The 15,479-nt window shown below is 35.8% G+C and overlaps 1 protein-coding gene across 1 annotated transcript in view; it reads right to left on the minus strand.

Moving 5' to 3' along the window:
* cdh9.S (cadherin 9, type 2 (T1-cadherin) S homeolog) overlaps positions 1-15,479 on the minus strand; it is a 92,880-nt gene that overhangs the window by 59,891 nt on the left and 17,510 nt on the right. The window contains exon 2 of the mRNA XM_018269496.2: positions 1,175-1,430. Coding sequence (XP_018124985.1) covers positions 1,175-1,402 — 228 coding nt within the window. The 5' untranslated portion in view covers positions 1,403-1,430. The remainder of the gene's footprint in view (positions 1-1,174; positions 1,431-15,479) is intronic.

Genomic DNA, 15,479 nt, shown 5'->3' on the forward strand with positions numbered 1-15,479 from the left:
TTCTGGGCATTTAATGGATGATTGTATTGATGTACTATTGATGGCACAATTGTACTGTTCAAGATAGTTTACAGTAATCTTGTTTCCGAAGAGAAGTGCTGATTGCATCCATCATTGAATTCATGAGGCACAACAGTTAATCTCCTTATGAGTATTGCTTTGTAAGAGGTTGAGTAACCCAGTATGACATCAATCTAGTGCACTTGGAAAAAAATGTGTTGCACTATGCCTCGAGAATATATAAATGACATATTACTAATAATAACACATGACAACGTTCCTAGATAAATGCCATCACTGTATATATGCAGCAGTTTGCCCCCAAATTAATCAGTCGTCATACCATAGGAAGGGGTAAAAATTGTATAATGAGAAGTCCCCCCCCAAAGATAAAATTGTAATGGGATTATAAGTAAATATAATTGCTATTGAAAGCAGTTTACAATCTCTACTCTTTGAGAAAAATAATAGAATGTATAAAAAGGTGTAAAAAAAAACATTATAAAAAGCATTATTCAATTTTTGTAATTGACTATTCCAAATAAACCATATAAACCACAAATATATGAATTCACATGTATGGAAAAGTTTTACATTAAACCAATTTTAAACTATTTTACATTTTAAAACACTTTTTTAAACTGAACAGGTATGGTACCTATAATCCAGAATGCTTGGGACCTGGGGTCTTCCATATAATGGATGTTTCAATAATTTGGACCTTTATACGGTAATTCTACTAGAAAATCATGCAAACATTAAATAAACCAATAAGATGATTCTGCTTCCAATAAAGATTAATTATATCATAGTTTTGGTAAAGTATGGAGTACTGTTTAATTATTACAGAGTAAAATTATTATAATTATTTTTTTTTTTTGATTTGGATAAAATGGAGTCTATGGGAGACCGCCATTCCCTAACTCAGAGCTTTCTGGATAACCGCTTTGCAGATAATGGATTCCAAACCTGTATTTCATTGTAAATATCACACTGCTGGGATTCAGTTTTATATTTGATAAATCAACCGCATAGTACTGATTTTTCCAGAAAACTGGAATCCTAATTCAAATGTATTTTATTACATTGATGAATTATGTTAAAGGATATATGTGCATTATTAGATGTGTTATCTACCTAATATCAAACACAAGATAAAATAAAGTATACTGACCTTGCCTATATATTGTGTATCTGAACCTGTGTACTCTTCAAGTAGAAAAAATTGGTTCCACATCCAGCCACGCTTGATACGATGCAAAAATTTTTTACCATCTCTATTTAATGAGGCCTTTTTCTCTGATGCTAGGCTTTGTTGCAGCTTTTTCCCCACTGGTGTTGCTTGCACCAAGAAAAATATATTCGCACACACAATCAAAGGCAAATTGTGAACGATTCTCATTGTTTCCAACTGTAAAAATTGCTGTTTTCTGAAAGAGAGTAGAGAATCAAAATATGCATTCCTTTAATATCTTCAATATTTATTTACAATTAACATTACAGGTATACTATTATCCTATAACTGACATTTTTTAATATAGATATGGGACCTGTTATCCAGAATGTGAGACCTAGGGTTTTCCAGATTATGAATCTCAATAAGGATTAATTACATCTTAGTTTGGATCAAGTACAATGCACTGTTTTATTATTAAACATTAATTAAATAATATTCATTAAAATATTAAAAGGAAATCAATTTTTTAAATGTTAATTATTTGATTATAATGGAGTCTATGGGAGACACCCTTTCAGAAATGCAGAGCTTTCTGGACAACATGTTTCCTGATAATGAATCCCATAACTGTAATTGAAGTTTACAGTATGTTATATTCAGTATGTGTTATATTACAATATTTGCCATAGCCCTACATTACATATTTTCCTCTGCCTCATTTTGCTCTGTGAAACCTCTGGTGGACCACTACAGTATGTCATATGGATGGGATCTAAACTTTACTACTAGTCTAGCCACCTATAGTAACCAAGAAGCATATAGAATTTACTAGTTGGCTGTTTAAAGGAAAACATTTATGGTTGTTATGGGTTACTTCACATGGACAACAAACTAAAAGCAAAAATGAGAGTACTAGTGAGAATACTGCTTACCTATCTTGATGTTATTATCTTACATAAAGAGATTAATGTGTAATTAAAATCAAACATCAGAAGGGAGAACACACTGCTGTTTAGTTGTTCTGTGACAGGAAAACTGTTTTAAATGTTCCAGCCAGATTTACACAATTCTGGTGGAATTCCCACTGGAGAATTATTTGCCATTTTACTAGATCTGCTGGGGCTCATTTATTAAAGCAGCGCATAGGTGGACGCAAAAGATTGTCTGCGCCATCACGAGCGTGATCACTAATATATTTGCGTGATATTGCGCATAACACAGAGCTTTTGCGATGGTTTTGTTTATGCGCATTGCGCAAAAGATTGGGCATTTATGTCGCAAACGATGCCGTGGTTGTTAGGGGCGTGGCTGTGGGCGTGGCTACAATGCGCTTGCACTGCGGCCGTCGCAGATTTGCGTCTGTATATGTGCAAAACTGCACCCGGGCAACAGCACCACAATTTTTACGACTGCCTCTTCGTGGCGTAATAGTAACGCTCTTCAAAATGCGCATTCCTGCCCAGCTGCGCTAGTATATTCACATTTTTGCGTTTCATGTTGCTTAAAAGAGAATTTTATATATGTGTGCAGAGCCACACTGCTAAACTGGGTTCTGGCAAATACAATGGTGCTGCTGTTGGTAGGGATGTTTGTTAACTCAAAGTTTACTCAAAGATGAACAACCCCTGTAAAGTGCATATTAACCACGCCTTCCACCCAACATGTTTATATTGACCAAGGTTCCTTTAAGGGTATCAGGTAGGCTAAACACCTTTGCAACCAAACAAATATTAGCACAGAAACAAATGCAGATGCGTCTAAGTGAACGCAATATGCGCAATATGTGACGCAACTAATTAAAGCAGCGCATTCATACATGAGCACAACTAATCCTTACCTTTGCGGTATCTTCCTGTGCGCACAATTTATTATAAGCACTGCGACAGCTGATACGCAGTTTCACACGTCGCACCTGTCTGTGTCTACATTAGCGCACAAATCGCACTGTTAAGGTATCGTGTGCTACATTATTAAATACTCACATGCGCTGGGCAAATGTCAGGCCACTGCGCTCTTTTTAGCGCTGCGCTGCGTTAATAAATGAGCCCCGCTGTGTCTGGAGAGCTGGGGCATTTTTTATAGAGCAATATTACAGACAACAACCCTTATATTGCTGGACTATACTTACTACTATACATTAACCCTTGATTGAACATGTAAAAAAAACAATTTAGGATTAATAGTTCAGCAACTATTGATCAAAATGTGGCTGAACAACAGTGTTTAGATCCAACTGTGGACATACTATCCTATTACACTGTTCATGTTTCATTCAACTTAATATGGATATGAATATTTTAGATTACAAGGTAAATATCATATTTATTGATGCACTTAAAGTAATAAAATGTAAATCTTTAAAATGGCACACTGTACTACAAGCACTTTCCAAGGCAGCATTGCTTTGTAAGATAGTTACATTTCAACAAGCAATACATAACACCAAGGGGCAGTTTTACATAGGGTCGAACCCTCGATATTCGACTGCCGAATGTAAATCCTTCGACTTCGAATATCGAAGTCGAAGGATTTAGCGCTATTCCTACGATCGAACGATCAAAGGAATAATCGTTCGATCGAATTATATTCCTTCGATCAGAAAATTGTTAGGAAGCCTATGGGGACCTTCCCCATAGGCTAACATTGGCCTCAGTAGGTTTTAGGTGGCGAACTAGGGGGTCAAAGTATTTTTTAAAGAGACAGTACTTCGACTATCGAATGGTTGAATAGTCGAGCGATTTTTAGTTTGAATCGTTCGAGTCAAAGTCGTAGTCAAAGGTCGAAGTCGCCTATTCGATGGTCAAAGTAGCCATATTCGACCATTCGAAATGCAAAGTATTTTTTCTTCTATTCCTTCACTCGAGCTAAGTAAATGGGCCCCCAAAACATTTTTACCGCACCTCAAATCAAGGTATAACAAAGTTTACTCATCAAAAATGTAATTTCAGTTAATTTTAAGAATTGTATTCTGTTTTAGCAAATGAAAAAATACAAAGTTACTGCTGTCACTACTCATGATTACATTTTTGTCCCAGGGACTGGGTAGATTACAAAGATTAATAAACAAACTGCATCCCCTTACAGTACTAGGAACCCATTATTGTCCTGAAAACCTAACCAAAAGTGGTGTTATGAATAACTAGGCACTGAAACATGAGTGTAGATGAAGTTTGGCCACAACTTTATTTATTTAATCATTCCAAAACCACATTCTTGCCAAAGCCTAACAATTGTACTTTAGTAACAAAACTTAGTCTCTGCACTTTTAGCACAACACCCAAATGCCAGCCACTGTGTATGCAATAGACATGTTTGGTCTTGCTAATATCTGAACCAAGGTGTGGGAAGGAGGGAAAACAATGTACTGCGCTCTAAGATGGCTCATGGGGGAAGTGACGCTGCACCAGTGGCCAGAGAGTGAAGTGGGTTGAGAGAGTTTCCCACTATGACACTTTACTAAATTGCAAAGTGGCCGTCCCTAGTGAAAATTCACCAAAACGACAATTCGCTGGGAAATTGTCAATTTACTAAAAGATGTAGAGGACAAGTCGCTAGCAAAAGAGCTCAGTGCTAACAAAGGTTCATGCCGTTTCTCCAGGTGAATTTTCGCTCAGGCAAAAGATTGTTTCTCCGCAAATTCATCAAAGTGCAACGTTTCCACTATGTTACCCTTTTCATCAGAGTCTGCTTCGCGGGTTGGTGATGTTATGCACTGAAACAAGTTTCTCATAACAGCTTGAGTCGTATACTGTAGCATGTGAACACAACAATTATAAGTATGGAGAAAATATTATCTTTTAGAACCCTATTGATTGTCATATTTTTTCAGTGAGGGTGAGCCTTCCAATATATTTTCCCCAGGGTATTCTGTATATCTCATCCAGAAGGCTGTAGCTTCTGCAACTTATATTTTTCAACCATTTGAGGAGCATACCACATTTGTTTTAGGGCGCGCTCATGTCTAGGTCAATAGAGCATCTCTTTTGTCTTTATTTTGCTTTCTTCAACAGAGTTTCTCTGCTGATACATAACTTTGCATTTTGATTAATAAGCATATGCACTGCAAATTAACATCTGACAAAGTTGCGCAAATTGTGGTGGAGACTTCCAAGGCAAAAAAATCACCCTTTAGTAAATGTGTCCCTTTGCTGGACGTAGGAAGGAGAGGGAGTACACCTAAGTGGTCCCATATTATGAAGTTGGGAAGAATATCTTTCTTTTAGGTTAAAGGGGCAGTGTACTCCCTTGTTCAACATGGGGTTAATGTTTATTGTGGACATTTATATTAATTACAAAAGTGTAACAATAAGGGAGGCAGACCCGGAGACTGCTCAGGGGCCCAGAAGACCATTTGCTAATTGCAAAGATTTGATTATTAGTATTAGCATTAAACTGGACTCCTTTGAGATTTTTACAACAGAAAAGAATAATAATACAACATTTTATTAGATTTACGAACAGGTTTTATTAATAGAATATATTCTCTGAAGCAACCATTTTTAATAATCTATTAGCAATGTGTATAATGTTCTGAATATATTAGCATGGTAGCTTAGCATACTTACGAACAGCAAACAGAGACAGTGCAAATGAATTTGCTGTATAAAAGTGTCCTAACAAATGCATACAAACACATACATTTATTTTATGTGGCAGCTATATGTGAGCACATGAACAGCTCAATTAAATAAATGAACATTCCTTATTTTTAGTTGCATAAAGTGTATAATGTAGCATCTCAAAAGTAAGTTAAATTAACAATCATCGAAATAAAGCAAAAGTTTGCATTAATGTGCAATTCTGCTTTAGAGATGCTATGTGTGTTTATGGATGACAAATCATATTCTGACTTTTGGACACTCATGGCCCATAGTTTGGCTTTTTCTGCTTACTTCAGTGATCCTTGCATTAGAAATCCACGAACGTAACAGGAACAATGCCCTCTTAAACACCTAATACATCCTCTAGGTTCATAGGGGATCATTTGCGGTATTGCCTTTAATTAACTTATATGTCCATTCTTGCAACCTTCAGGACTCTTGAGGTGCAGGTTTCCATGCACCTAATTACATCAGCTAATTGATTTCATTATATCCTGCTGCATGTTTTCATGGTTAACATACAGTCTTAAGACAAACAAATGAGTGTTGCACATGGAACTCACACAAATAGCTATAAACACACTATCGGGCAGATTCACTAAAGGGTGAATTGTCACCAGCGACTGCTTTGTACACATCGCACCACTTGCCAGGCACAAATTCGCTACCACTATGTTAATTCACTAATATGCAAAGTTGCGCCCTGGGTGCAGAACATTGGCGACTTTTCACTAGCATTACTTCAACAGTGAGAGCATTTTATAGCAAAGCTGCACTATCGTTCATTTGTGCCTAGCGAAAATTTGCTAGTGATCTTGCGTTTGGGTCAATTTGCTTGCATATGTCCAGGGAACCTTAATAAAGACAAGAGAGTTAATATAATGCCCTACACATGAACCCACTATAAAATGAATGTTTCATATGTTACGAAATGTCTAGAGAAAACCGGTTACCCATAAAAAGTTTGTCAGGACTTTTGCAGGAAATTCCGCTTCAAAAAAGGAAAAGTCGCCAGCGTTTTTGGAACTTTAATGCATTTTCAGCACACAGGATATGATGTACAGTAAGTGACAGAAGATTGAGGAAGATCTGGCTCCTTTTTAGCACTTCGCCTGGTCTGAGGTGGCAAAGTAAACTCTGGCGAAAGAGGTAACGTTCAGTAAAATCCACACTTTACTGAATTTACGGCGTAACAACCTTTTACCAGAGTGAAAAGTCGCCTGGCGATAGAGTTCGAACGAACTATATCAACAATTTCTTTCAATAGCAAATTGGCACCCTTTAGTTCTGCCCCTATGTGTTCTTAGACACTTTTCATGCACAAAAAAACACCTTTGTTCAAGAACTTTAGAGAGTATGCACACTCACAACACATGAAGAGACACACTCATTATGGCAACACTACAGCACTATTACACATTCACATTCATTGGGGTGCATTTGCACAGTGAACATATTTTTGCCTTGCGCGTTTATATTAATAACACTGGACAAGATTGGTCTAATATATGTGCAAGCAATTTTTTTTAAATTTAAACTATGATTGTCCTTAAAAGCTTTTTATTATGGCATAATGGCTAATTGCAAAAATGTATACCCACATTCTTGATTGAAGTTATGCCACAACTGGTGGTGGAGAAAATATTTGGTAAACAAATTTAGCAAATTGTGAATTTGTATTCATAGAATTGCTGCAGATGCTATATTTGCACACGACATTTACACAGTGCTTGCTCAAAGGTCATAGCAGTGCAAAATGTAGGAATTTAGCAGAACCTATGTGCAAAACAACTATACTGTATGCAAGTAAATATGCTCTTAATTAAAGCGGTTGCAGCACACAAAGCACGGCTATGTCCCATTAGAGGGAATTGGAAATAAAACAGAACCAGAAAAATTAACAGAATGAGCCACATCATAAAGAAAAGTGTTTTTTATTATTGCAGCAAATCTGATATCTGAAAGTATGTGGGAGTTTTGATTTCTATAAAAAGAGATTTTTCAATAAAATATTCACATTTATTTTTGCTACAGTAAGAAAATCTATAACAGAGGGAAAATCAGACCGCTGACAGTAGAAAGAACTGACATTTATTTCTGACTATAAAAGACAAGCATATAACACTCATTACGGGAAGAGGAATATGTGCTGCATCTCAAAGTAAAATATTAATATATCCTCATATAACATCTATCATTCATTAAAGCAAATATGAATGTGCTTAAAATATGCACATCCCTAAGTGCTTCCATATCAAATGTCTAGGGCTTACTGCATAGCTATGTTGGTGACAGGTGGTAGAAAGGATAAAAATGTGATGTGAACCTACATTTATATTTTAGCTCCTATGTTTGGTGCAGAAAAACAAAAACTGACATTGAAAAGGCATTATTTTTTTCCAAGGCAAATATGGCAACCCTACCTAAAATTCTTAAGGGGTAATGGCTCTGGGCAGTACATGAGCACTTATAGATGCAAGAATGTGCCCCTTACTGGATAGAATCCTTCTGATGCCCAGGTGTCTGTCTCCGCTCTGCACCTCAAGGTAGGTATACTGTACATGTAGATTTGCCACTTGTTAACATGCACTGAATACAGGATTTGGTTTGGCCAAGATTTGGACTTTTTCAGCAGGATTCGGCTGAATTCAAGTGCCTGGCCAAACTGTATCTAGCCATTTGTTCGATTTTGACCCGGACAGCACAGTTTTCCAATGGGCTGCCCAGGTAAAACGGTCTTTTCAAACAAGCAAAACTATGCAGGAATGCTCTTAATTGAAGCAGAGATCACCAAGTCATAGTCCATTCCAGTGACGTCACAGTCATGCCCATGTGACATCACCACCCACCTCAGTTTCTGGACGTGGAAAAGTGGCAACCCTATATAAATTTCAGGGGATGGTACAGAGTGCAGCACTGGCAGATTCAAGCCAGTCCAGTAGTTACCACCTGTCATAGGACAGACCATAAGTAAAGGGCCCAGTTCTGGCTTGTATTCACTACTGGTCCCTAACTTGTATCCCTGAATGATGCACAAATTAGAGGATGGGGCAGGTGGGGGTGTCTTATGTGCCTCTACTCTCCTGCCCCTTGTGAATAAAAACCACACATATTGGTGTATTCAAGGTTTACAGGTTTCTATGCCACGAAAAACAATGCAGAGACTTGAGGCAGTTCATTTACGCTTAAAGGCATGGTGCACAGTGCAAATTTGGCCTATTTGCTCATAAATTACCTCTTTGGAAACATTTGAATTTAGATAAATATACAGAGAAAACAAATTTGTACATTTCTGAAAAAAATACAGAATTGGCTGTTTATAAATTAAAATAAGTTGTTGGAGGACCATTTCTAACATGACGAATGGACTTCTACTCAATTCTCCTTTTATGACTTTGTGCTTACTCTTTCATAGGTCTTGATTACTTTTAACAGTTAAAGTTTTATATTATGCATTTATGCATTATAATGTTATTTCCAGATATGTTTTTACCTATTATAAGCATTCTGGCACTTTACAGCTTCTGGAAGTTCAATGAAATTGCTACATTGGACATGGCAGGTACTGAGCAGCTAGCTACTTACTGTATTAAGTATATCTAGGCAGTGAGAATGTATTTGAATATTTTTATATAGTAACATGGAAACATCTAAGGAAGTGCATACCTCCTGCTGTTGTGTGGACTTCTCACAGCATAACACAGTGCCATGTTGTAACATCACTGAATAACATCTATTCTTTTGTCTTTTATGATTTGATTTGATTTTTAAACCAGATTACACTATGTGATCCTGTGCCACTGGGGCATGGAATCCTGCTCTAAAATATGCAATGGAGAAACTGCTCATTTACTCAAACTAGACTACACTGAAATATTTGTTGTAAATGTGTCTACTGACTAGTATGCAGCTGTGCTCCTTATTTAGTGAAGAATAAATCTGGAGGCTTATTTATGCTTATTTTTTGAAACCATAAAACTTTAAACTACGATTGTCATTGGATGTATTAAAATATTCAATTATAAAAAGTATGAATAAAAAAGTGATGAACGATGCGTTTAAAAATATGAATATGTCAAAATCCTGTCCTTTTTTGGATAATTCCTAGTGAAAAAAAATCTGGAAAACCTTTACAAGTCCTGATTGATTAAAAGTAGCTCCAGCAGTTTGTATGAGTGTTAACAAGTGAACAATGTGGGCAGTTTCAGTCTGGGTCTCAGGTGTGAACAGTACAGAGGTTTAGGGATGTGAACAATAGAGGTGTTACAAGTGTGAGCAATGCAGGGGGGATTACATGTGTCAACAATACAGGGGATTTTAAAATCTGAATTTGAGGCTCAAACAATGCAGGGGGGCAGTTAATCTCTGTAGTGATACCTTTTAAAGTTTACACATGGTAAGGAGACACAGCAGGCAGACTTTCATGTGGGGGGCCACACAAGGGGGCTGCATACGACCCACGGGCCACCAGTTGGACAGCCATGATTTACATCAAGACTGAAACTTCTGATAAAACAATGTAAAAATGTCTTCTATTGTTTGAACTACAACATAAATTCCAAATTAAATCATAGAAGGTTTGAAACCAATGTAAAACAGCATGTTATGTACAGGAAATCCTTTGGGAAAAAATGACATTCTTTCCCAGAAATGCAGTTTTGATAAGCAAAGCAAGGGACAATGTGTCCCTATAATAAATAGAATATTAATTTCTTCCATGATGAATTTCTGTACATAGTGCATATATACAAGTCCTGTTTAGCGCTTTATTGAAGTTACACATTAATTCAGCAAATTAAATATTATTCCTACAATAGGGTATATGTGCTGAAGTGTTACTTTTCTCCTTGTCTACACCAACGTTCCCCTCCATTCTTCAGGTGTATTTTCACAACATAGCTAATGTATACTGAAAATCATAAGTAAGCTGTTAAGAAAAGAAATGTGGCAAATATTCTCCTGACTAAAATTCTACTTGTAAAATTTACCAGTGATATCTGTTATACAATTTAAATGGAGGAAGTGACATAGATAATGAGATGCAAAAGTGACAGCATTGTCTTTATAATAGCAGTTCTCCAGCTTCAACCAGAAAAAAAATTATCTTGATGAAAATGTATTGAGTAAAGAAAATATTTAATTTATGCAAAGAAAATGTTCACCAGTTTGACAACCAGTTTGTTAAACAATTTTTCACCAAAATGGTTTAAAGTTGGAATACATAAATAAATCAAATAAGCTGCTATTGCTTTCAATAAGGACTAATTAATCTTGATTTGGCTCAAGTACAAGGTATTGTTTTGTTATTACAGAGAAAAGGGAAATACTTTTTTAAAATGTGGATTATTTGATTATAATGGAGTCTATGGAACATGGCCTTTCTGTAATACGGAACTTTCTGGATAACAAGTTTCCGGATAAAGGATCATATTCTATCCCTTTTTAAATAACAAAAGTACTTTTGTATCCTGATTCATAGCTCGGTTAGAGCAGCAGGTTGGTTGGATTTTCCTCATTTTTGAAACACAATTATTCACTATATACATATATTTGGTGTAAATTGGAGTCCATTCAGTTTTATACTGTGGTTCATTAACAGGATAAGAAAATATGTGATTACACTGAAGGTGTTTTTTTCCCATTTCTCTTATGAGGTGTGTTCAGCAACATCCTTTGGAACTCCATATTTTGGAGGTGTAAGAGAACCTAATTTGTGACTGAACTGGGGTAGTAATTTATTTGGGACTTAATAAAGAATTTTTCACTAATTGAAATTTACTCTTTGCAATGTTTGCCTTTCTCTCCATCAGCTAGCTCTAGGCAGGTTTCACTTGGACAAAAAGGTTGCACTTGTGTGCCTATTTTTTTTTCCAATCTAAAATTCTCTGTTACTATGCTGTGCTTACGGAGGAGTATGCTATCAGACCTCAGTCCTATTTCTGAGAGCTGAAGGTATTTAATAGCTTCCCTACTGCCCAACTAAGATCTCCTGTGCTCCTCTTCAGGTTCATTTATAATTCAATTAAACTGACCATTCAGAGTTAATTTATTTTTTAGTATGTTATAGTATATATGGGAAAAAAGATTGTGCAACAATGTTATTGATAGTATTGTTTTCTAATGGTATGAATTATCTACCAAATATGGCCTAAAAAGTTATTTTATTTTTGCATGCATGGACCATATATGTACTAATATTATTGTTTAACATTAAAACTTTAGTGCTCCAATTTAATATTAATTTGTTATATCCGAATATATACAAAACAGCTTCTGAACAACATATCTCTTTAGAGAAGTAGTGCCCAAGGATTGTGGATTATTGCACCATGGACACTCAGGTTTTTTATGAATTTGGGCAATCATTAGTCATCAGCCATTATAAGCTCTGGTGCATGCCAGGATATTAGTTAATTATGTAATTTGTTGTTGTATCTTCAAGCATTCTGCACAGCACATAATGCTGTCAGCCTTTGTGCAGACGTTTTGGGAGATTTGTTATACTAATATGTTAGTAAAATTGTAATTTATTTGTTCCAATCCTGCTTTATCAGGAAAACATATACAAATTAATTAAATTACTAAAATGTGTTATTAAATGAGCACCACGGGCACAATTATTCCTGAAGGACTGATTCAGCATATGTCCAGTTGCTGATATGTTGATGATAATGACTTTGCATTGTCAGGTTAATTGTTCTGGGTCTGGGGATTTGTTTTCCATTCAGCCATACATTTGTGAGTATACTAACATCAGTGTAAGGTATCAAATAATTAAGTCGGACTGGTACAGCTTGAGAAAAAAATAACAAATAATCAATTCAAATATTTCATATTAAGATAGGATTTTGGCTGAGAGCTCTAAGGGGTACCATTTATCTGATCTCATTTTCCATTTTAAGAAATATTTATCAAAGGGACAAAAACATTAATTATACCTACAGAATAAATACTGCAAGTGCACTTTATGATGCTCAGATAAAGAAAGCACACCAGTACATTTATTGGTTGCATAATTATTTAACCTCTAAAGTCATTTCTGTCTCACCTTTGGCTGCAATTACAGCTATTTGCCTTTTGTAAGCTTGCACATCTGGATCCTTGAAATGTTTTTCCATTTTCCTTGGCAAAATCGCATGGGAATCATTGGTAAACATGCAATTTTCAAGTCTTGACACAGATTCTCAAGTGGCTTGAGGCTATGCTAAGGCATTCAGATTTCTGGAATTAAACTCCTCTAGTGTAGAGGGTGCGTTTATTGTCCAAATAGAAGGGAAGCCACTGTCCCAGTTTGAAATACAATTTGACCTGTATTTGGCTCCATCCACCTAGCCCTCAATTTGCACCACAATTATTGTCCACGGCAATGAAAAGCACATATGATGCAGTTCCTGTCATGCTTTACTGTGGAGATGTTGGTTACATTCTTTCCCTTGAGGTAGAAAAGTTACAGCTGTGCCTTATGAGACCAGGAAACTTTTTTTTCTATACATTTTCCATGATTACATTTGATATTCTGCAAACAGGATGTTAAATTGATGTTTTTAGCAGTGGATTCCTTTTTGCCACTCATGCATTAAGTCCAGCACAATTGAAGAAACCAAGGTTAAAAATTATATAACTGTATAACTTACATAAAGCTTGCTTCTTTTGCTTTCCGTAGTCTACAAGCTGTAAAAAAGTTTGATAGAATATGCTCTTATAATTATTATTTAAGAATATAGGGTATTAGAACTCTCCTTCCAAGGTGACTTCCAGGACCCTGATGAATTAATAAGGAGAATTGCCCACTAATTATGGGTAAAAGTCTGTATAAAGGGACTAATAAAATAATAATAATATGAATATAATAAAGTAATATGAAATTGTGCTCGCATAATGCCAAGGCACTGCTGCCAGCAGAATGCTCTGTGAAATGTCAAAACCTTGGTCAAATAGGCATGACATTTAAAGCTCTCTGTGCCATACATGCTAAGTGTGACATTGTGACAAGCTTCCCAAGATTCCAATGTTTTGTCTAATAAATAAATCAGTTATTCTGAAAAACCATCATTGTCTTGGAGTCTTGTAAAATAATAAGGTTCTGGTAAGCAAATTACCAACATTTAAATGGTGACATGTACGTTGTGATAGTGTAAGCCGGTTACTGAATGATCGATGATGATGATGATGAAAGTATCCTGCAGAAGGCTCCATGCTGAGAGTATGTAAATAAATATAGATATGTATACCTTCATTTGTAAAGCGCTGTTAAGGAGCCGTAGTGCTGTACAGTGCATAAAAGTACAATATATATATATATATATATATATATATATATATATATATATATATATATATATATATATATATATATATATATATATATATAGTCAGGCATAGTCAGTAGGCACAGGACTATGCTAATGTTCTATTGAGATGAGATGGCAGTGGATGTGGATGGTGTGAAGAGAAGGAGGCTTTGAGTGAAGAAGATGACCAGGAAGGTATTGTGAGACAACAGAAGAAATGTAGTAATGAGTGAAGGGCTTTGAATGTTTGTAGAAGGGTTTTATATGCTATCATTTGCTTAACAGGCAGCCACTCTAAGGATTTTAGTTGGGATTGAGCAGGTTCCCATTTAGGAGAGAACATAAGGATCCTGGTAGCAGAGTTTAAGATTGATTGGAGGGCAGAGAGATTGGAGTCTCAAAGACTGTAAGAAGAATATTGCATTAGTCTAAATGGGATAAGATAGGGGCATGGTGTTTTGACTGTTGTTTGTAAAAGAAAGGGGCTATATTACATAGGAAGAAATGACATGTTCTGGTAACATTATTAGTATGAGGGAGATATGAGAGAAGGAGAGGGACTGGTCAAATATGACCCCAAAATCATTTAATAGTTGGAAGTCCACATGGCTGATTTCTGTAAATCACTATCCAAGCCAGAGGAACATGCCCCAGTTCCGAAGGCAATCACAATGCACAAATTATATCAAAAATATATATGTCCCAAGGCTTTTTTTCTATTAAAAATAAATTCTTTATTAGAAGTCACAAGCAATTAGCCCTGCTTCCTTTAAATATTTTTAACCCATAGTGCCTATGCAGGGTATTTGTACCATTTCTTTTAAATTATACATTTTAGTCTCAAATGTCAGTTTAATGTCATAGCCTCTAAAATTCATTATTGCACAACATAATGGATTAGAAGTGTATACATATCGCATAGGATAAATATAGTTCTTTAACATAGGGCAGAACTCTGACTTTACACATTTAGGTATAACATGTGACATCAAATAAATGGTTAAGCACTAATGGCAAACACATTCCTAGATGAAAAATCCAGTATACCTCTCTCCTTTCTAAAAGTTTTTGATGGTCCCCTCCTCTCACTTCTAGTCTTACTCTCTCTATCCCCAGAATGGAGAATTGGGTTATATCCCCTCCACTACACATTGCAAAATGTCTAGTAATGTTACTTTTTTCTACTGTTTGGGGGTTCCTGATCTGACTCATATGCTCTCTTGCTCTTTCTTTCAATTTCCTACCCGTACACCGAACATATTGTTTGTGGCACTTCAGACATGTGATCAGATAGATCACAAATGTAGTGTTACAATTGATGTATCCTTTAATATCAAACTCTTTTCCTGTCACTGTTGATTTAAATTTCTTAGACACTTTTATATGTTCACAGGTAATACATCTGTGACT

Source organism: Xenopus laevis, chromosome 6S, assembly GCF_017654675.1.
Source record: "Xenopus laevis strain J_2021 chromosome 6S, Xenopus_laevis_v10.1, whole genome shotgun sequence".
NCBI lineage: Eukaryota > Metazoa > Chordata > Amphibia > Anura > Pipidae > Xenopus > Xenopus laevis.